The 23,406-nt window shown below is 40.5% G+C and overlaps 1 protein-coding gene and 1 long non-coding RNA gene across 3 annotated transcripts in view; one reads left to right on the forward strand and one right to left on the reverse strand.

Moving 5' to 3' along the window:
* LOC122679196 overlaps positions 1-12,600 on the reverse strand; it is a 41,458-nt gene extending 28,858 nt beyond the window's left edge. The window contains exon 1 of the long non-coding RNA XR_006336346.1: positions 12,513-12,600. This is a non-coding gene — a long non-coding RNA (uncharacterized LOC122679196). The remainder of the gene's footprint in view (positions 1-12,512) is intronic.
* A 68-nt stretch (positions 12,601-12,668) lies between these two features.
* Positions 12,669-23,406, forward strand: part of TBC1D15 (TBC1 domain family member 15) — a 73,970-nt gene continuing 63,232 nt past the window's right edge. For both annotated transcript variants that reach the window (XM_043879540.1, XM_043879551.1), the window contains exon 1: positions 12,669-12,749. In XM_043879540.1, coding sequence (XP_043735475.1) covers positions 12,720-12,749 — 30 coding nt within the window. In that variant the 5' untranslated portion in view covers positions 12,669-12,719. The remainder of the gene's footprint in view (positions 12,750-23,406) is intronic.

Here is a 23,406-nt window from a genome sequence, read left to right on the forward strand (position 1 = left end):
TAAATGATTATTATGTTGATATTAGTTTTTCTCCCCAAATAGCTTATAAATTTTCTGTTTTCCTCCTTCTATTATAGTTTAAAAAAAAAAAAAAACTTTAACAACATAAATCTCCATGACACACTAAAGGAGAGAAATATGTAAGTGGGTAAGCAATGAAGCTGAGAAGGAAACATTTAATATTGGGTAATATGTGCCTTGATAGGAGAAAACAAGAATACCTCCTCAGGCTTCAACAATAACTCCATTTCTCAGTAGTTAGCAATGTTATTCTTCTGAAATAAATGGAAACACTTTATGAATAATCAGCAGTTTGGGAGGCTATTTTTTATTATTTGCCTAACGGGGGTCTTTCATTTCTAGAGCATCATAACATCAGAGAAAAAAATATTGTATACACAGGCTGCCACTAAGAAACAATTGACACTCAAAAACTCCTTATATATAACCATGCCTCAGGTTTGAAGTTTTTGTTTATTAGTTTTTCAACTGCTCTTTATTGCTTTTCTAGCTTACTCTTACAATTCTATTAGTAGAGGTTCTTTTGTCTATCACCATTCTGATGAAGAATTGTGGAGAAGCCTTCCAGGAGAAAGACTGATACCCTGGTTGATTCTTAAAGAATAAGGAGCCATTTCCTAGCGGAAATTTATAGGTTTCGGAATGGAAAGCAAGGGCATGCCAGGTTGAAGAGGGCACATCAGCAAAGGAAGAAATAGCATAGTGTTCAGAGAACCTAAAGAGTTGGGGTCATTAGAGTATAAAGTTCTGCAGGGAATGATGGAAAATAGGCTGAAGGGTCAAGGAGGGGTGCTGAATTTCATTCCATCAGTGTTGATGAAAAATTGGTGGGTGATTTATGGGATTAATGACATTGTGACTTAAGGGGGGGAAAAGGGAAGATTAAGAAGATTATTGAGCCTCACTGTTGGAAAAGGATCAGGAGGAGAAAATATTTTAGGCAGGGAGGAGTTGCTGCAGTTATTCATGGGAGTGACGACAGTATCCTCAGATATAACAGGTAACGACAGAGCTTTACTTTTCAACTGTATCAAGGGTTAAACAAAATTTTCAACCCCAACTGTACTTACGGTGTGACAGACATACAGGCTGTCTACCCAATAACCGGTTTTCCCTTTTTCTTTGCTAACTGCTTTCTAGTATTGAGAACTGTATACTCAGGGCCATACTACATTTCCAGAGCCATACTATTTGAGGAATAAGACGCAATTCTGGCCAATGATTTTACAGAAAACCTCCTGAGGTCTTTTCATTAGCCTTAAAAAAGGAACCCAGAAAAGAAACGTTCTCCTGGTCTTTGCATGTTTTTATAGAAGGATGTGATTAATGGGGCTGCTGTAATCATTTTGAGATTCAGTGGACAGTTTTAGGACCAAGTACCAACATTCTGGAAATGAAGAGGGAGAAATACAGCACGAGGCTGGGTCTTTGATGACCCATTTGGAGTGATGAATTAATCAATCCTGACTATCTTTTGAATTTTTGCTTTGTGAGAGAAAACAAAATCCACTTATAATACATTTTTTGGTGACAATTTTAAAAAAAGAATTTATTGGAGTAGATTTACAATGTTGTGTTAGTTCCAGGTGTACCATGGATATATCTGCTCATTTTTAGATTCTTTTCCTGTATAGGCCATTACAGAGTATTGAATAGACACACACCACTATATATAAAATAGGGGCTTTCCAGGTGGCGCTAGTGGTAAAGAACCTGCCTGCCAATGCAGGAGATGTAAGAGGCAGGGTTCCATCCCTGGGTCAGGAAGATCCCCTGGAGGAGCAAATGGCAACCCACTGCAGTATTCTTGCCTGGAGAATCCTCATGGGTAGAGGAGCCTGGTGGGCTACAGTCCATGGGGTTGCAGAGTCAGACACGACTAAAGTGACTTAGCACACAGCACAACCAACAAGGGCCTCACGGTAGAACACGGGAATTGTCACAGTTCTGACACAGAGTAGCACAAAGTTACACGATACAGCATAATTTTTCAGCATGACTTTCAAACATTTTGCTCTCGAATCTTTCACTTTTGCCCTCACCTACTGACTCTCTTTAAGCTTCACCAGCCCTATACCCCACTTGCCTCTGGAGCTGCAGCCTCTGCACTGAGATTCCTGCTGGCATAGACGGTGGGGCATCTGCCCTTGTGATGTGTCACCCCTCCCACCCCTGGACCCATCACCTCTCCTCCCAAAGTACTCTGTCTCTGCGGTCACCCTGTCTGCTTCCAGCAGAAGGTTCTCCCAGGCGTTGGCCCTTCTTTTGGGCAGACAGGTCTGCTCAGGAGTCTCCCATCCTGGCTCCACGGCCCCCTGACCTCCCAGCCCCTTCTCAGAGCTCCTTCCCCGTCTGCACTCAGTGTCTCCAGCTGCTCACCAGGTACTTTCTGTCTGACCCATCCTGATCTAACTCACCCCCGCCCTTTTTCCCCCCACATTTGGATTGTTTGCTACTTGCAGCCAAAGTTGGCTATCCTGATACACATTTAAAAATATATAACTGAATTTCAAATATCTAATATACATAAAAACTTTGGAAATTTGCCAAAAAAGAAAAAAGTATGGGCAATTTCCATATACTTTTCACCCACTTTTTCCCAATGATAATGTTTTATATAACTGTAGAACAATACCACAGAGAAGGCAATAGCACCCCATTCCAGTCCTCTTGCCTGGAAAATCCCATGGACAGAGGAGCCTGGTATGCTGCAGTCCATGGGGTCACGAAGAGTCGGACGCGACTGAGCGACTTCACTTTCACTTTTCACTTTCATGCATTGGAGAAGGAAATGGCAACCCACTCGGTGGTCTTGCCTGGAGAATCCCAGGGACGGGGGAGCCTGGTGGGCTGCAGTCTATGGGGTCGCATAGAGTCGGACACGACTGAAGTGACGCAGCAGCAGCAGCAGCACAACACCAAACCCAGGCAATTGACTTTGATACAATCCACAGAATTTACTCAGATTTCACCAGTTTTACATGCACTTATTTGTCTATGTACGTGAACACTGAGTATAGTATGCAATTTTATCGTGTCAATTTATGTAACTATCACTCTGATCAAGATACAGATCTGTTCCATCACCACAAAGCTTCCTTCCCTTTACAGCTACTCCCATCCTTTCCCCCTTCCTCCCTAATCCCTAACCCCTGGAAATAATAATGTTTTTTTTTTGTTTTTTTTTTTTTTTTTTTATTATTTTTTTTTTTTTTGGAAATAATAATGTTTTTAATATGTATAATTTTGCTATCTCAAGAACATTATATAAATGGAGTCATGTAGCATTAACCATGGTGGAACTGATTTTTTTTTCATTCAGCATAATTCTCTTCATCCATTCAAGTTGCTGCATGTATCAGTTTTGTTGTTCTTCAGTAACTGAGTCCTGTCCAACTCTTTGCAACCCCACAGACAGCAGCATGCCAGGCTCTCTTGTCCTTCACTATCTCCCAGAGAGAATTTGCTCAAATTCTTGTTCATTGAGCTGGTGCTGCTATCTCACCATCTCAGCCTCTGTTGGCCCCTTATCCTTTTGCCTTCAATCTTTGCCAGCATCAGGGTCTTTTCCAATGGGTCAGCTCTTCATATCAGGTGGTCAAAGTATTGCAGCTTCAGCATCAGTTCTTCCAATGAATGTTCAGGGTAGATTTCTTTTGGGATTGACTGGTCTGATCTCCTTGGAGTCCATAGTCCATAGTCCATAGGGACTTGTGCATAGTTTTCATTTCCCTGGGATAAATGACCAAGAGAACAACTGCTGGATCATATGGTAAGTGCATTTTATAAGAAATTGACAAAGTATTTTCCAGAGTGATTGTCTCATTTTATATTCCCACAGGCAATGTATTAGTGATCCAGTTTCTCCATATCCTTAAAAGGTTTGGTGTTACCCATATTTTTTATTTTAACCATTCTAGTAAGTACGTAGTGATAACTCATTATGGCTTTACTTTGCATTTCCCTTATGACTAATGAAGTTGAACATCTTTTAGGTGCTCATTTTGCCACTTTTATGTCTTTAATAAAATGTGTGTTGACGTGTGATAGGAAGAACAATTTCCTCCCAAAAATATTATGCTATTATCCCCAGAACCTCAAGAAAATGTTACTTTGCCCAGCAAAATTACTTTGCTGATGTGATTAAAGGTATGGACTTTGAGAAGGGGAGAGTGTCAGGAATTATCTAGGTGGACTTAATCTAGTCTCATGAGTCCATACATGGAGAACCTTTCAGGTAGAAATGTGAATAAGACAAAATAATTTACTCTGTTGTCCTACATCTTCCCATGCTTTTACTAGCAAGTTCAAATATATACTTATTCTTGTCCTTTTCATGCAACATCATATTTTCCCCCAACTGTGCATGTTTTTACAATCTTCTTTTGATTCTCATTGTCCTGAAATGTTACAATTACATCCCTTGCTGTTAGTCTTTCTGTTACACTATGCTGGGTGCTTAGTGTGCTGATTCAGTTTGAAAATATACATCTGACATTTCTGAGAAATTTTTTGAATTATTTTGTTTAATAATTTCCTTTCTTCCATATTTTCTGCTTGCTGTTGTTTATTTGGACTTAAGATATCCTGTTCTACTCCACTAATTTTCTCAACTTTTCTCTCTTCATAGTTTTCTCTCTTTGTTCTATTTTCTGGGACATTTCCTCAGATTATCTTTTAATCCATTTATGGGCTTTTGAATTTATGTTAGCATATTTTTAATTTCTAAAAACTTATTTTGGTTCCCTAAATATTCCTTTACACGGTCTTTTATTCTTGTTTCATGGATACAAAGTCTTCTCTCATCTCTTAAAGGAATTTATTACAATTAAAACATTTTCTTCTGGGCATTGCCTTTTTGTCTTGAATTGCTTGTTTGTTGGTTTGTTCATTTTGGTCTCTGCCTTTCTACTTAAAGATCTTCTTCAAATGTGGAGTGATCCATAGTTATCTGTTCATATTTAAGAGACTGGAACCAAAAGCTGATTGGAAGTTTTAGGTATAAAGGTGGGGCCTGTTGATTTTTGTTTTTCATGGTAGAATGATGTGGTTGGGTCATTTCAGTGGAGATTCCCAACCGTCAATACTTACAGGTCTGATTTCTTCAGCTGGCCAATTTATCCCAAGAGAACTCCAGGAATCTCTTGCCTGTCACCAAAGTCTTTGCCTTCTTCATGGCGCTACCTTGTATGGGGCGTGCATACTGCTGTGTGTGTGCTCGCTCACTCAGTCGTGTCTGACTCTTTGTGACCCCATGGCCTGTAGCCTGCCAGGGTCCTCTGTCCATGGGATTTTCAAGGCAAGAATACTGGAATGGGACTGCCATTTCCTCATCCAAAGGATCTTCCTGACCCAGGGATCGAACCCACTTCTCCTGTATCGGCAGGCAGATTTTTTACCCTGAGCCACCTGGGAAGCCCACTATCTTGTATAGTTAAGCACTAAAACAAAGTTTTTAGTCTGACTATTATAAGAATTCAGGCAAGGTAGGGATAAATGAATGCTGGCAACATTGGGTGAATCTTAATACATGATGTGTGACATGGAATAATCCATGAAAGACAAACAGGTCAGTCAAACTGAGGTGTGTGAAAATCAAACTGAACAGTTAATTAAATGCAGTAGTTTAGAGAGGGGAGTGATCACTTTCAGATGATAAGTGTAGCACAACCAACTAAGACACATCTCTAATGAAGTCTCTAGACAGCCATAAAGTAGCTCATGACTTTGGCAAACCATTAATCTCTAAGAGCCTCAGTTTCTTCAACTGAAAAACCCAGAAGATTCTCTCTAAAGTCCCACCCAGGTCCAAAGATTCTTTAAGGTGCTTCTTAAGATTCTTTTGCATTATATGATTTTTTTGAGTGATAAGTTATAATTAGTCAATGACTATGTAGTTTATGAGAGTGAACTTAGAAACTATAAAATTACTAAATTCCTTTAAGACAGTAATTATTTTAAGTTATAGGAAACACTGACTTTATTTACATTAAATTTATGAATGCTACTTTAAAAAAAGCTGTACACTTGTTATACATAAATTTACTATGTTTTTTTCCTTCTACTGTAGTAAAATCCTACAAATGAAACAAATTACATTGAACTTCTGACATTCTTTCTTCCCCTTTGCATATAGACAGAGACTATCATTGAAAATGGTCTCTTTCCTCTTGAATGTAAAGTTTCACTTCAGTTCAGTCACTCAGTTGTGTCTGATTCTTTGTGACCCCATGGACTGCAGGACACCAGGCGACCCTGTCCATCACCAACTCCCGGAGTTTACTCAACTCATGCCCATCTAGTCAGTGATACCATCCAAGCATCTCATCCTCTGTCGTCCCCTTCTCCTCCTGCCCCCAATCCCTCCCAGCAGCATGGTCTTTTCAAATGAGTCAGCTCTTTGCATCAGGTAGCCAAAGTATCAGAGTTTCAGCTTCAGCATCAGTCCTTCCAATGAATATTCAGGACTGATTTCCTTAGGATGGACTGGTTGGATCTCCTTGCTGTCCAAGAGACTCTCAAGAGTCTTCTCCAACACCACAGTTCAAAAGCATCAATTGTTTGGTGTTCAGCTTTCTTTATAGTCCAACTCTCACATCCAAACATGACTACTGGAAAAATCATAGCTTTGACTACACAGACCTTTGTTGGCAAAGTAACATCTCTGCTTTTTACTATGCTGTCTAGGTTGGTCATAACTTTTCTTCCAAGGAGCAAGTGTCTTTTAATTTTATGGCTGCAGTCACCATCTGCAGTGCTTTTGGAGCCCCCAAAAATAAAGTCTGTCACTGTTTCCATTGTTTCCCCATCTATTTGCCATGAAGTGATGGGACAAGATGCCATGATCTTAGTTTTTTGAATGTTGACTTTTAAGCCAACTTTTTCAGTTTCATCAAGAGGCTCTTTAGTTCCTTGCTTTCTGCCATAAGGGTGGTGTAATCTGCATATCTGAGGTTATTGCTTATTCTCCTGGCCATCTTGTTTCCAGCTTGTTCTTCATCCAGCCCAGCGTTTTTCATGATGTACTCTGCATAGAAGTTAAATAAGAGTGACAATATACAGCAGTTGATGTACTCCTTTCTCTATTTGGAACCAGTCTGTTGTTCCATGTCCAGTTCTAACTGTTGCTTCCTGACCTGCATACAGATTTCTCAAGAGGCAGGTCAGGAGGTCTGGTATTCCCATCTCTTTAAGAATTTTCCACAGTTTGTTGTGATCCACACAGTCAAAAGCTTTGGCATAGTCAATAAGGCAGAAGTAGATGTTTTTCCTGGAACTCTTTCACCTTTTCAATGAGCCAACGGATGTTGGCAATTTGATCTCTGGTTCCTCTGCCTTTTCTAAATCCAGCTTGAACATCTGAAAGCTCATGGTTTACGTACTGAAGCATGGCTTGGAGAATTTTGAGCATTACTTTACTAGCGTGTGAGATGAGTGCAACTGTGTGGTAGTTTGAGCATTCTTTGCCTTTCTCTGGGATTGGAATGAAAACTGACCTTTTCCAGTCCTGTGGCCACTATTGAGTTTTCCAAATTTGTTGGCATATTAAGTGCAGCACGTTCACAGCATCATCTTTCAGGATTTGAAATAGCTCAACTGGAATTCCATCACCTGCACTAGCTTTGTTCGTCGTGATGCTTCCTCAGGCCCACTTGACTTCACATTCCAGGATGTCTGGCTCTAGGTTGGTGATCACACCATCATGATTATCTGGGTCGTGAAGATCTTTTTTGTATAGTTCTTCTTTGTATTCTTGCCACCTCTCTTAAAATCTTCTGCTTCTGTTAGGTCCATACAATTTCTGTCCTTTATTGAGCCCATGTTTGCATGAAATGTTCCCTTGGCATCTCTTATTTTCTTGAGGAGATCTCTAGTCTTTCCCATTCTGTTGTTTTCCTCTATTTCTTTGCATTGATTGCTGAGGAAGGCTTTCTTATCTCTCCTTGCTATTCTTTGGAACTCTGCATTCAAATGGGTATATCTTTCCTTTTTTCCTTTGCCTTTCACTTCTCTTTTCACAGCTCTTTGTAAGACCTCCTCAGACAACCATTTGCCTTTTTGCATTTCTTTTCCTTGGGGATGGTCTTGATCCCTGCCTCCTGTACAATGTCACGAACCTCCATCCATAGTTCTTCAGGCACCCTGTCTATCAGATCTAGTCCCTTAAATCTATTTCTCACTCCCACTGTATAGTCATAAGGGATTTGATTTAGGTCATACCTGAATGGTCTAGTGGTTTTCCCTACTTTCTTCAATTTCAGTCTGAATTTGGCAACAAGGAGGTCACGATCTGAGCCACAGTCAGCTCCTGGTCTTGTTTTTGCTGACTGTATAGAGCGTCTACATCGTTGACTGCAAAGAATATAATCAATCTGATTTCAGTATTGACCATCTGGTGATGTTCATGTATAGTCTTCTCTTGGGAGAGGGTGTTTGCTATGACCAGTGTGTTCTCTTGGCAAAACTCTCTATACCCTTTGCCTTGCTTCATTCTGTACTCCAGGCCAAATTTGCCTGTTACTCCAGGTATTTCTTGACTTCCTACTTTTGCATTACAGTCCCCTATAATGAAAAGGACATCTTTTTGGGGTGTTAGAATGTAAAGTATAGCTGTGCCATTTCTAAATGGCAAATTAGCTGATATTAATTTGTTAAACCTTTATTTAATATCTTCTATGGGTCAGGCATTTGTGCCAGGTGCAGTGGTAACACATATAAAAAGCATTGTCCCTGCTTGTCAGTAATTCATAGCCTAGTAAGGAAAGGAAGGCAGTTCATTAAACTACAAAGTATTTTCCAGCATGATACCATGAAAGTGCGAAAATGGAACCTCTTTCGTTGATCTCTGCTTGCATGCTTAGCAGTCACTCATTTTTTTCTGGAATAGCTCATGGACTTTTCTCTGAGAATTACTCTTCTGCTATTTACATGTACTTTGACTGGAGCTGTGGGTATGTGACTCAAATCTGGCCAATCAGAACATTACATATTTTGGGTTACTGTGATCGGCTCAAGGATAATTCCATGATCCAAACCAAGTCAATCTGCTACAGTGAGAAGCAATCTTGGGACACAGCATGGGACATTCTAGGAACAACAGTTATTTGGCTGTGGTTGGAGAACTGGGTCTGAGTTGGGAACGTAAAGCTAAAGTGGTAGGCAACAACAATTTATGAAGGTGCTTCTAGCTATGCTGGAGAATTTGGACTTTTTCCTGAAGAGATAGGGAGCCATTAAGAGATTTTAAGCAGGGAGGTCACATGATCATGTTTATGCTTAGAAAGATTAATCTGGTAGGAATACAAATGATGAGATGGGGTAAGATGAAGACAAAAGCAAGAGAATGAATGAAGATGCCAGAATAGTTGTTCAAATCAGCGGTAATGAGAGACCTGAACTGCAGGAGTGGTAGTGGGGATAGGAAGGAGAGACATGATGATGTTGTTTCCCAGAAGACACACCAAAAAGGCATACCATGATAGCAGTACTTTCCTGGAGAAACTGGATTCTGACTGCATCTGTAGTTCAGGAAATGGTAGTCATTTTCAAAGAAGAAAAGCAAAATTTAAGTTTCATTTAAGACCATGTTTCTCAAAGTTTACTATATACACAAATCACCTGGGGATGTGTTAAAATGCCGATTTTGTTTTGGTAGGTCTGCGGTGGGACATAGGAGTCTGCATTTCTAACAAGCTCTCAGGAGATGATGGTATTGCTTGTCTGCAGACTACACTTTGAGTAGTAAAGATTTAGGATTTTTTAAGGTGTGAGTGAGCCATTCAACTTAAAAGTTCCAGTTGGCCGTATATCCAGGCTCTAGATTTTAGAAAAGCTTGAGATATTTGGGAACCATCAACATTTAGGAGGTGATATCAGAACATCAAGATAATAATACAGAATTAGCTTTTGGAAAAAAGGAAGGAAGTCCAAGGCTAATCCAAGCAATCCAATCCAAACTCAAGGTAACATCGTAATTTAAGGGGCAGTTGGAGGATGAGGCTTAAGAACATGAAGTAGCAGATGAACCAAATTTTGCCAAATTTTCAATGAAAAGCCTTTAATTCCCAAGTTTATCATATAAATATCAATAATAGCTACCATTTATTGAGGATTGGATTCTGAGTACTGTACTAAGGGCTTCAATTTTCTCCAAAACACAGAGCATAAGAGATGTCATTAAAATTTTTCTCTAATGACACCCCATTGTCGGGAGCCACTATGGGAGGTCCTGCCCGTGATGAGGTCATGAAGAAAATACCGGGCAGGCAAGGCCGTCTAGGATAAGGGACCCTCCAGGTTGGCCTTGGCCTCTACCCTACCCTATATCCTCCCCCCTTTTCTGCTGTTGTTCTTGTTTGCCCTGCTTCGGATTCTTGTGTTGCCTGCCGAGAGCTCTCCTGCTCCTCTTTCACTGAATGAGGACCAAGTTAAAACCCTAATTAATAAATCTTCTGGACGCTGGTACCCTATGAAGGGGCCAGAGATGAAGGAAATGCTTCAATTCAAACCCTTTTGCTGGCATTCTGGCTTGTTTGATAAATGTGTGCTCTCATTGCACAAAATGCTCATAATTGTTCTAAACATCCTAAGCACAGTAAGCTAACAAAAGAAACTATTAAGCATAGGTCCCTCCGTGGGGTGAGAAAAGCTCCACAAATATTATAGCCACAAATGTGCCTAATAGAAAATAGTTTAGATAGAGATTAGCTGGTGACTTCCTACAGGTAATTAACTTTTAGACTAAGAGCCTGTTTTGTGCCATATCTGCTGTTTTTGCAATCCTTTGCATTTCTGTTCTGTAAAAATGTAATCCTATCTAGTTCCCATGGAGATGACACCTAATAGAAAGAAAATAGATTAACCGCAAAAAAGACAGGGTCGGCTATTGAAGTTGCTTAAAGTTGCACCAGGTGCAAGCCAAAATTGTCAACAGGCCTGAACGCCAAAAGATATTATACATAGAGATTAACCATTAAAAAGGCCCTAATAGGCACAGAGCCCTTTGGGGGGTAAGGAAGCCCTATTAGAAAATACAAAAAATATTGTTTTAAAAGTGGTTATTAGATCAACGTTTGATTGATGTTAATGTGCTGAGGTTGTGCAGTGGAAACTATTGTTAATATAGTTAAAGATAGATTAAAATAAGAGTTTAGCCCTAGTGTAAAAACAATAAGATAATTGTTAACTTTAACCAAGAGTGCTAAACAGGGGCTGCCTCACCAGAGCCCCCCTCTCTCTCTCTCTCCGCCCCCCCCACCCCCCAGCAGTCTTGGCCCCATAAAGGCCGGTCCTACGTGTCTCTCTCTCGCTGACGCCGTTCATCCTGAGGGTTCGCCTGGATCCTGCTGGGGCTGGACCCCGGCACCCCATTACTGATGGAAAACTTAATCTGTGTCTTGATTAGGGCTCAACACATCACACCTAGGATTGCATGAAGGTTCCAGGGGTCACACAGTCCAGTACTCTTGGAGAAGGCCCTCAAGTCTTCACTCAGTGTTGGTTACTGCTAATATGCTCCTTTCCCCAGCTTATTCATCCTTTGTGGGTGAGCTGTTTTGCCAACTGAATACCAAACTTGGGCATGGGATCTTGGCGATGGGTGGTATCTTAATGCAGTCCTACTAAGTCCATTCCCAACTAAGGTCTTGCGACCTCCTTCACCCATTAGGTTTTCAATATTCCCAGAAGTAGCAACCCCCTTCCTCTGTTATTCCCATTGATTACCACTCACTCAACCAACCTCAAAAGCCTCTAACCTCTCTCCACTGTGGAAGAGAGAAGTACCTCAATGTGCACAGGTGTTTTTGGTACAAAGGGAACTTTTATTCAGTCCTGGGGCAAGGGAAGTCCCATATTGTGTGCCGAGCGATAAGGGGTAGGATCCTATCATTCTGACATTTTTCTACAACACTGAGAACAAAACAAATTATTATCTTAATATCTCAGCAAATCATCTCACCACATATGCACTGTCCCATGAGATCTTTACAACCACTCCATAGGTAATTCTCATTTTTCATCCTGAAGCTTGAATGAGTTTAAAAACTTGTTTCCAGTCAACTGTGTAGGAGTTATGAGATACTGTGCGTTGGACTCTGGATCAACGAGGGCGTGGTATTATCGCAGTTCCTATCAAAATACCTTATTATTGGTCATATGTCAGTGGCAGTCACCAGACTCAACGTCAGAAACTTTACACGAAGGCTAAAACTCTCTGTGTGTGCGCTTCGGAGAGAGGGCTGGATTCCGTTAAACTTCACTATAGCCCTATCTCAATTTTACAAATGAGACTTTGAGGCCGAAGGTGGAAGTGACTTGCCTATGGCCACAAAGCCAAGATCAGGTTTGTTGGGTCCCAGTATGGTGTTCTTTCCATCATACCAAGCTGAAGAGGCCTGCGAACAGCTCACAGCCTCGCTCCCAGACAAACCCCAAAATATGACCACTTCAACTTCCGTACTCGCCAAGGAAAATTAAACTGGTACTTGTACCTGAGACTCCACGCAAGTAGCCTCCGATTCCTACTCAGCGCGCAAGCGTCAGAATGCTCCTCCCGCCCCAGCCCCTTCACCCCTCCGCCTTCCCGCCTCTCCCCGCCCCTTTCCCGCCCGGATATCAGCCTAGTTTTGCCGGATGTTGTTGTGAGTCTGGGAGACACGTGAGGCGCTGCTACGTCATCACAGGCACGCGCAGGAAACATGGCGGCGGCGGGTGTTGTGAGCGGGAAGGTAGGTAACGGCCCCGGGAGGACACTCCTGTTTTTCTCCGGGTAGGGCTGCTTTTGCTGCCTGGAGGCCGGCTTGGGAGGGATGCGAGGGCCTTTCTGTATCCGGAACAACGTGTAGAGGATGTAGGAGAAGATGCCTGGTTGTCAGCTGTTTTCTCGAGAATGCCGGCTCAGCCCGGGAATTGAGAGACCCGGCTCCTACTCCAAGACTAGCTAGGCCTTGGCGCTGTTTGGCCCGCTCTTTCCCAGGGTGAGGGGCTTTTATCGGTATTGCCTTTTCTGAGAGACAGGTGGTTCCCCTATTCCGTTTTTTTTCTGGCTCGATTTTCTCTGACTGTCGTTCCTTCTGTCACTCTAAGGACTCAAGGAATTTTTCTGTCTTCCTTTGAGGCGTCACTCTGATTCGCCTCTGCCTTCCTCTACTTCACTCTGGTAAGGCATCTTTGTCCTGTTCGGGAGGAGCTAAAAACAGGTGCTTTGCAGCTGTGCACTTAGAGGAGCGCATTGGATCCATTTTACCAGATTGCCGAGTTGATTGGTAATGGTGAGCAGTAGGGATGTTTCCTCTCAGGGACCTGGAGATTTACAACATCCCACGCTTGTCTAGGAAGGCCTTAGTTACGGTATTTATTTCTGAGGCAAAGCTGTGATGTTCCCGTGGGAGACTCTGGTGCCGTTTTACGGAGTTGGTCATTGATCGCCTCGTTTTTCGTTAGGAATTAGGATTAGGTGCGGAGGATATTTCATCGCCTAGTGCTTATTCATGTTCCAAGGGAACGTCTTAATGCCTGTTAGTACTACCGTGGCATACTACTGGCAACATTTCCAGTTGGAGGAGTATTTCGTAAACAGTTGGGTGAGGTAATGACTCATCTCATACCAAGGACTGTTTACTTTCCGCGGATAGCTTCCTCCGTTCCTTGATTTCACTCATTTTCTTTACGCCGCCCTCTGCATCCCATTTTGAATTGTGTGACAGCGTTTGCGCTTTAGTGTAGGAACTACTAGCCAGAATAACACAATACTTTTACTCTGAATTGTGACCTTGCGAAATTGAGCAAGCATGACTTCTCTGTCCTTCAAGGTCTTTATCTCCAGAATGGATGTGGTGCTAGTCATTATTTCTTGTATTGGAGTTAAGATTATATGAAATGATATAAGCATTAAGAAAGTACATCCTTCGGCATACTGAATATTTTAAATGATGGTCATCGTTTTCGAATTTTCTCGGTCTTTGGTTGTCTTGTCTGTTTTAGTCTTTAGGATGGGTGCTGATCTTCTCTTTGACTCATTACATATAGTAAGATTTTCTATCTGGACTGATCCAATCTAGGACTTTCCAAGAAGGGATCCTTTCTATTTGAACTACACTTCGCTCTTTCAGATGTGGATTGATTTTGATAGAACCTTTGAGATGATGAAGCGGAGTTGTGAAATAGGACTTTTTTCACCCTTTCCTTCCAGGCACTCACTACCTTTCATAACCTGACTGCGTCTTTTATTTAACTCTGCTTCTCCACCACATTTATTCTCATGCGTTGCAGACTTACACCCATTCTCATCGCTGCACCTAAATTATTTTTTCATGCCAAAGGCTGCCCGTCTTTCAAATAATTCTATTGTGACCAGTGAAACCTGCTTACTCCTTCCTCAGCAAGTTCAGATCTAGTTAATGGCATCATCATTTACTTGGTTGCATGTGAAACAAACATGGAGATGTCCATTTCTGTAACAGCATTTAATCAATAAGATAGTAGGACTGATCAGATCCTACTAGTTGTACCTTAAAGAGATTTCTTAAATTTGCTGCATCCTCTTCGTTCTCAGCGCTTGGTTCATTCAGACATTTAGTCTTGAGTTCTCTGCAGACTTTTCTTCTTTTCTACAGTCTCTTTGCCCAGAGTCTCGTCTCTACACAACCACTAGAGTTATTTTCTAGTGCACAAGTCTGATTGTCTCTTGTTTTAAAAAAAAACAAACAGAAAAGTCTTCATCTTGTTACTGTCACCATTAAAATAATACTCAAGGCTGGTTAACATGGCATTAAAAATGTGTGTTGACTTTCTGGCTTTATCTTATGCTTTTCTACTTCTCAGTCTTGTTTCTTTGGGAAAAGGGGGATAGGAAAGAAAACACACACTTATATTTGTGAAAGAGTGTGTATATATGTGTTTCTGTATTTATTTATTCCCCACCCCCACCCCAAAGGTTCAGCTAAGAACTGTCTAATTAGAAACCTAGGGCAGTGAATGTTAACCAAGACTTTAGGAATCACGTGTGGTACTTTTAAAACTATGGATGCTGGGTCACAGCCCAATTCTATTGATTAGAACCCCCTGGTGTTGAGATCTAGGATGTAGAGTAACTTTCCTACTGAGTCTACTTGCTTGAAACTTTGATTCTGTGAAGTCATGTGGTGAGGAAGTTAATCTCTGTCATATGGAGAAGCAGTGTAAGATAACAGCTAAGAGCATGGACTCTGGAGACCCAAGCCAGTTTCAAAAACTAACTTCACACTAGTGACGTCAGTCAAATTACTTAATGTCTCTTTGTTTCAGTTTCCTTATCTGTAATACAGTAATGATAATAGTATCTACTTCATGGGATTTTTAGGATTGATAAGGAAATGTATTAGAACAAAGCCTGGCATGTAGTATGTAGATCCTGTGTAGGTGTTACTCATCATGGGTAGTGTGTAGATCCTGTGTAGGTGTTACTGATTTCCCTGCAAGTCAGTGGTTAAGTATGGTAGAATTTTAAAGGTTTAGAATATGGTTTTTGGTATGAGGGTGAAATTCATTTTTGAATTTCCGTTCAGTTGCTCAGTTTTGTCCGACTCTTTGTGACCCCGTGGACTGCAGCACGCCTGGCTTCCCTGTCCATCACCAACTCTTGGGGCTTGCTCAAACTCATGTCCATCAAGTTAATCATGCCATCCAACCATCTCATCCTCTGTTGTCCCCTTCTCCTCCTGACTTCAGTCTTGCCCAGCATCAGGGTCTTTTCCAGTAAGTCAGTTCTTCGCATCAGGTGGCTGAAGTATTGGAGTTTCAACTTCAGCATCAGTCCTTCAAATGAACATTCAGGACTGATTTCCTTTAGGATTGACTGGTTGGATCTCCTTGAAGTCCAGGGGACTCTCAAGAGTCTTTTCCAGCACCACAGTTCAAAAGCATCAATTCTTCAGTGCTCAGCTTTCTTTATGGTCCAACTCTCACATTCGTACATGACTACTGGAAAAACCATGGCTTTGACTAGACAGACATTTGTTTGCAAAGTAATGTCTCTGCTTTTTAATATGCTGTCTAGGTTGGTCATAACTTTTCTTCCAAGGAGCAAGAGTCTTAATTTCATGGCTGCAGTCACCATCTGCAGTGATTTTGGAGCCCAAGAAAATAAAATCCGTTACTATTTCCACTGTTTCCCCACCTGTTTGCCATGAAGTGATGGGACGGGATGCCATGATCTAAGTTTTTTGAATGTTGAATTTTAAGTTCTAATTCTCAGTGTTTTTTTAGAATTTGAAAAACACCTTGTTTTAGAAGTCATGGGAATTCTCTGGGGGTCGAATGGGTAGAACTCTGTGCTTCTTTTGCTGGGGAACTAGGATTCTGCATGCTGCATAGTGTGGCCAACCCCCCTCCAAAGTCATGTAGTTTTGATGAATGAGAAATCATCACAGTAGGGCGGTGGTGAAGGAGACAGAGCCTGACTGGTGGGGTTCTGAACCGAGCTCCACCACTGTATAGCTGTGTTACTTTGGGCAAATGTCTGAACTTTCTGTGCACCAGTTTTCTCATTTGAGAAATGAGAGCTAATGATGTAGGATGGGAGCTAGTGATTATTTTCCATCATCGGTTGTGGAGAGGATTAAATGAGTTAATATTTACAGAGCATTTAGAATAGTGCCTGGTATCAGATAAGTGCTTAATAAATGTTAACTGCTGTTGTTATTATTGTTGAGGATCTTTCAGACTGTCTTAAAGTTTTAAGGTTATTATTTGTTTGGAAGTAGTTGAATATTTGTTTTTTGCTGCCATTTTCTACAGAGATTAAAGCTGCCCCCAAATAATAAAGCACTATAGTTAATGTAAAATAAATTGGAGGGAAAAAAGGCAAAAGGAAAGTAAATAATTGACGTATAAGCTTAAGGTGCACAGCCTGATGGTTTGATTTATATGTATAGTGAGATGATGACCACGGTAGGTTCAGCTAACTCTTCTCATATAGATCCTTCTATATGAGGATAGATCCTCTCATGTAGATCGTCTTGTGAATTTTTAGGGGAGAAATAGGGCCACTCCCTGCAAAAGCTGTCCTGCTTTAGGATAATTAATGGAATAAGTTGACATCACAAAGGAGGCAGGAGAAAAGAGATAGTTAGAAGTAGGTTTTGGCCTTTATACCCAGTGCCTATGAGGGTTGCAGTTTCCTTTTATTCATTTATAGAATATTTATTAAACACCTGATTTTTTCCAGGCACTGTTCTAGGCATTCGGGATACATTAGATAGTCCTTACCTTGGAAATTACAGATTTCAATTCTTCAGAAGGAAAATATTCACTAAAATCCACCCCCTTATCTTGTTTAAATAAATTCAGTGAGTTTCAGATTTTTGAAGTGGTGCTGTTAATAGTGATGTTTGTTTTCATGAGGCTTGTAGACTGGACTCAGCCTCATGAGCACAAGGCCTGAAATGTTTCCCCTGTACCTGGCATAGTGCCGCCACATAGGATGTGTTCACTGAGGAGGAAGCAGCAAGAAAATAGGAGAAAACCACAAACGAAGGGGGACTAGAGGAAGAGTGATGGGTTCACTGAAAGCACTCTTGTTTTAGAGTTGATAAGTCCTGTGTTAGTATATTTACATTTCTCTCTAGGCCTGTGTGTTTTACTGTTAGAATTTGGTTCTGTTGAAAATAGCTTGAAACAATTGGGAAATCACCTGTTGTCCCCCCCCACCCCCGTTTGTTTTTTTTTGTGTGTGTGTGTGTGGTTTTCTTAGTAAGACTTTATTTTGTAGCTTAAATTTGGCCCTTTCCAGTTCCTTTTAGATAATGTTTATAGTCCTGTGAAATCCTATGCTTAAGAAAGATTGATATTTTTATTATCTGGTAGGTTTTCCTCGAGAATTTTCTTAGACTGTGTGTGTGTTAGTTGCTTAGTCGTGTTTGATTCTTCGCGACCCCATGGACTGTAGCCCGCCAAGCTTCTCTGTCCATGGAATTCCCCAGGCAAAAATACTGGAGTGGATTGCCATTCCCTTCTCCAGAGGAACTGCCCAACCCAGGGATCGAACGCTGGTCTCCTGCATCGCAGGCAGATTCTTTACTGTTTGAGCTACAGGCAAGTCCTTTTCTTAGACTAGATCTTATTAAATGGTAGTATCTTCCTGGTGTGGGATACAATGAATATGTCTTCCTTATTTTTTTGGCATTCTTTAACAAACATTTGAGTACCTTCTGTGTGCTGAGTTCTTTATTCTTGACACAGCACAGTGGTTTGCCATTTTAAGAAGTCATCTCAATTTGTGATTTAATAAAAACATGACTTGGGGAAAGAATTTAAATATTGTTTGCTTTGATGGGTCTTAGTTGCTGAGACTAAATGAAAGGAAGGAAATCCTTTGGAGATGTGTTGACTGTTCTTGCGCAGTCTGTGGTGTGTCTGTAGTCGTTGGCATGAGAGAAGTCCTTCATTTAACCTCGTTATCCCTCTACTGCCTTCCTGTCTGACATGGTTGTGCACACTGGCGCTCTTAGGAAGCAATGAATTTCCGCCTGCCTTTTACTGAGAGTTGTACCATCCTCAGTGTCTCTTTGTCTTCATTGTAAGAATTTGTGTGGTTTGTTACTCGTAAAACCACCTGTGTTCCACATTGCTTTGAGTTCCACAGTCATTACTGACTAACATGCCCCAAATAAACTCACTGTTTGCATTCTTTCTCCTGTATTCTCTCTCTCAGTTTTGTCCTGGAATCTTCTTCACTTCCCACATCTAATCAGTCATGAAGTGCTGTCATTTTGACCTCGTGATTACCATTCTGAGCCATCTGCCTTTCCTCATCCCACTGCCGCTGCCTTGGTTCAAGCCCCATGAATTGCTTCCTCTCTGGATTATTGCAGCTGTTCTTTCTTGGCTCTGCAGCTGGTGTGTTGGTTTTGAAAAGGCAGGTCTGACATGGCGTTCCTCTGCTAGAACTTTCTAATGACTTTCAGTGGTAATTAATTGTCTGCAGGGTAAACTCCAAACTCCCAAATTCCTGAGCGTGTCTTAAAAACATTGTAGTCACTGGAGGCTTTCCAGATGGCTCAGATGGGTAAACAGTCTGCCCACAATGCGGAGACCTGGGTTCGATCCCTGGGTTGGGAAGATCCCCTGGAGAAGGGAATGGCAACCGACTCCAGTATTCTTGTCTGGAGAATTCCATGGACAGAGGATTCTGGTGGGCTACAGTCTGTGGGGTTGCAAAGAGTCGGAACCGACTGAGTGACTGACACATGTGAGCTGATCTGATTCCTGCTCTTGTGTCGAAACTGTTGGTTACTGCTTGCCAATCTGGGTTGCAGCCATTCATGGAACTACTTTCTGCATAGAACACATGCCCTGTGCCAAGAACATACACCCTCTTTGAGGTAACACTGCCATTCTTCAGGTCTCGGGCTGTATGTCACTCTAGTTACAGTCTTTCTGATTTCTCATCCTGCCTCACCACCCCTTTTGTGTAGGGTGGAAGTGCTGGTCGCTCAGTCATGTGCGACTTTCTGCCACCCCATGAACTGTAGCCCGCCAGGCTGCTCTGTGGAATTCTCCAGGTGAGAATACTCGAGTGGGTAGCCATTCCCTTTAGGGTTTGCTTTGGCAACTGTTTACATCTTTATTAAATCATACGTTGCTTTTATTTGTTTTCTTGTTCTAACCGCCAATTAGATCGCTGTAAAGGCAGTGACTGAATCTTACTTATTTTTACCCAGAAGCTTGCTCTGTGCCTGGCACAGTGCAGGCATTCACTGTATGACTATTGAAGAAATAACTGTATTTGACATCTCATACAAGATCCTATGTACACTTCTATCACATTCTTCTATGATCGTTGACTTACATGACATTCCTACTTAGTCAGACACTTTTTATGATGTATGTTTTTCCACCAGCACCTTTTATCTCCAAATCTAGTTGGTGCTAAGTAAATGTGAATGAGTAAAGAAACTTCAATCAGGTTAGGTGGAATGCAGATGATTGGATGTGTTTGGATAGGCTATACTTGTGTCCTTTTGAAGGAGTTAGTCGAAGTTGTTTGCAGAGAGAAGGTTCCTTCTAGGCAGAAGGAATAGAATGCACACAACACGCAAAGGCACATGGCTCTGAGGAACAGGGGAGTTCCGAGGGCCCACAGCACTGAGTGTCGCGGAGTAACAGGTGTTGCGTAGTTGTAGAAGTAAAGGGTGGAGTCAGAAGAATTTTAAGCTCAGGTGTGGTATGGTGAGACGTACGTTTTATAAAGGTCATTTTTGTCAGTTGTTAAACACTATACAGTTTACACAGATTATTGGAAGGTGACTAGCTTGGGGAGGCATGATCAGGCTATTATTTTAGTAACCCAGGCTAAAAATGATGAAGGGTCAGTGTCAGAGGGGAAGGTTTGAGGGGTTTTAGGAGGTGGCGTGGGGATGGTGAAAGAGGCATTTAGGTACTGGGTGGAGGGGTTGTCTTACAGTTGGGAATATCAGAGGAGCAGATTTAGGATAAAACATACTGAGTGTAAGATGCCTGTGGGTTGTTCAAGTGGAGACATCAAGTGGGTGCTTATATATTGCTCATTAGAGTTTCTGGGCTTATTCTGGCATTTCCTGCAGATAACATCTCTAATCAAAACTTTAAATTACTTATATGCCGAATAGTTTTAAAGAAACTGAATTTTGTAACTTCCTTGTTAAATTTAGCTTAAAAATTCACAGTTGCTAAAGTTCAGAATGTATGTTGTGTATAGTAGGTGTTGAATTTCCAGTTTTGGACAGAGATTTAGGGCAAGGATTTTATCCCTAAAACCTAAGAGTAAATTTCAAATATTAGTTGAATGTTTTATCTTTAGTTTTTGAAAATAAAGATTATAATAATACAGATAAAAATCCAATTCCATTAAGTGTAGGGACAAAATGAAAAATTATCTGCCATTGTATTGTGCAACTTTTATTCTAATTTCTGCTAAATTAAGAGGTCAGTAAGTTTATTCTAAATAATTTGCTATGGTTCCCAGAGTACTTTTAATGAGTTGTGTTGGACATGGTTTCTTTGGTAAAGGAAAAAAAAATCGGCAGTTTCTGCCATGTCATGTCAAAATGTCCCAGGCTGTCATTGGAAGTTTTATAAATATAATTACCTAGTTAGGCATCTTAGCAAATATTTAAGACCATTTTATTCCAAATAGAGAACTTTTCTCCTTTTTTTAGTACCTTGACCCATTCTTTTTTTTTCCCCCTCCCAAGAGGGTGGGAAGAAATTAGAATGCTCTAGCTTGTGTAAAGATTTTACCTTTTTTATAAAATTACCATTTACATCCAGGCAAGGAACTTTTATCTTGTTTATTTTTTTCTGCTCTCCACAGTGTCTGGCACATAATAAGTGCCCAATAAAAGTTTGTTGAATTAAGTTTAGATAATTGACTTACCACCACCAAGTGGCGAGTCTTTGAATGTGCTTGATAGTTTTTGCTCCCTATGGACACTTAATCCCCAAAGAAAAATAGATAAGGTGTGAATTAAAAAAATTTTTTTGAGGCAGGATCAACAACTTTTTTTTTCCAGTAGGATACTTCTGCCATGTGTTCACTTTTATATAGGGTTTTGTGGTATAAAATAGACTTTTCCTGTTAGTTGTTTTTTATACAGCTTTATTGAGGTACTAATTGACAACCAGTAAGTAGCACATAGTGTGTATAATTTGATAACTTTTAATACACTATAGACCCATCAATAAAATCAAAATAATGACATATCTACCACTCAAAAGTTTCCTCTTGACATATTGTAATCTGTCACTGTCTTCATCCTGTCCACAGGCAACCACTGAGCTGCTTTTTGTGACTAGTTTGCATTTTCTGCAGTTTCATATAAATGGAATTATATGGCATGTACTCTATTTTTGGCCTGACTTTGTTTATTCAGCATAATTATTTTGAGGTTCATTTATGTTGTTGCATGTATCATTAGTTAGTAATTCCTTGTTATTGCCAAGTAGTATCCTGTCATATAGGTATATGGGTGTATGTATGTTTATTCATTGATCTATTGATGGACATTTTTCTTTTTCACTTTTGGCTTTACAAATAAAGTTTCTGTGAACATTGATGTATAAGTCTTTGTATGAATATATGCTTTGTATTTTGTCGGGCAAATACCTAGGTGTAGAATAGCTGGATCATAATGTTAGTTTCGGGCTTCCCTGATAGCTCCGCAGGCAGAGAATCCACTTGCAGTGCAGGAGACACGGGAGTCGCAGGTTTGATCCCTGGGTCAGTAGGATCCCCTGGAGGAGTAGATGGTGACCCACTCCAGTACTCTTGCCTGGAGAATTCCGTGGACAGAGGAGCCTGGTGGGCTGCCGCCCATGTGGTCACAGAGCCAGGCTAAGCACATGGCACAGTGTAAACTGGGTATTTAGGGTTTTAAGAAGCTGCCAAACTGTTTTCCAAACCATTTTACCTTCCCACTGGTGGTGTATAAAGGTTCTGGTTGCTCCACATCTTTGTTAACGCTTGGCATGTTAGTTTAAAAATTTATAGTCATTTTAATAGATAGTTTCAGTTTGCAGTTCCCTAATGACTTAGCAACTAAAAGCAGCAAAACAATGACTTATGATGCTGAGCATTTTTTTCATGTGATTTTATGTCATCCCTTTGGTGAAGTGTCTGTTTAAACCTTTTGCCCTTTTTTTAATTTAAAATTTTTTTGTTCATTGTCTTGTTACTGAATTTTGAGAGTTATTTTTATGTTCTGGATGTAAGTCCTTTATTACACATACAGCATGACTTGCATGTATTTTCTCCACCTGAGCTGTGACTTTTCATTTGCTTAATGTCTTTTGAAGAGAAGTTTTCAATTTGATGATTTACCAGTCTTTTATGCTTTTGGCATCATTTCTAAATTTTTGTTGTTGTTGTTGAACCCAAGGCCACATAAATTTTTTTTAAATTAATTAATTTATTTTTTCAGTGGGTTTTGTCATACATTGACATGAATCAGCAATAGATTTACACGTATTCCCCATCCCGATCCCCCCTCCCCCCGGCCACATAAATTTTGTCCTAAATTTTCCTCTTAAAGCTTTGTAGTTTTAAGTTTTACATTTAAGTCTTGTCCTGTTTGATTTGTGTATGTAGTGTGATGTAAGGGTTAAAGTTTTATCTTTTTGCACATGGGTATCCATTTATTTGAACACTGTTAAAAAGACTATAAATTTAATTTTCTTAATTTATACTGTACTACTCAGGACAGATTATCTTTTTCATCTTGTGAGTATTGGTGGCTGTGTCTCTTAAATTTGTTTTAAGTTGTCAAATTCATTAGTATAAATTGTTCATAAATATTCTTGGTGTCTTTTTTACTTGTGTACATCTGTAGTGATGTTAAAGTTCTAATTCCGAATGTTGGTAGTTTATGT

Source organism: Cervus elaphus, chromosome 3 (genome assembly GCF_910594005.1).
Source record: "Cervus elaphus chromosome 3, mCerEla1.1, whole genome shotgun sequence".
In the NCBI taxonomy this organism is placed as follows: domain Eukaryota; kingdom Metazoa; phylum Chordata; class Mammalia; order Artiodactyla; family Cervidae; genus Cervus; species Cervus elaphus.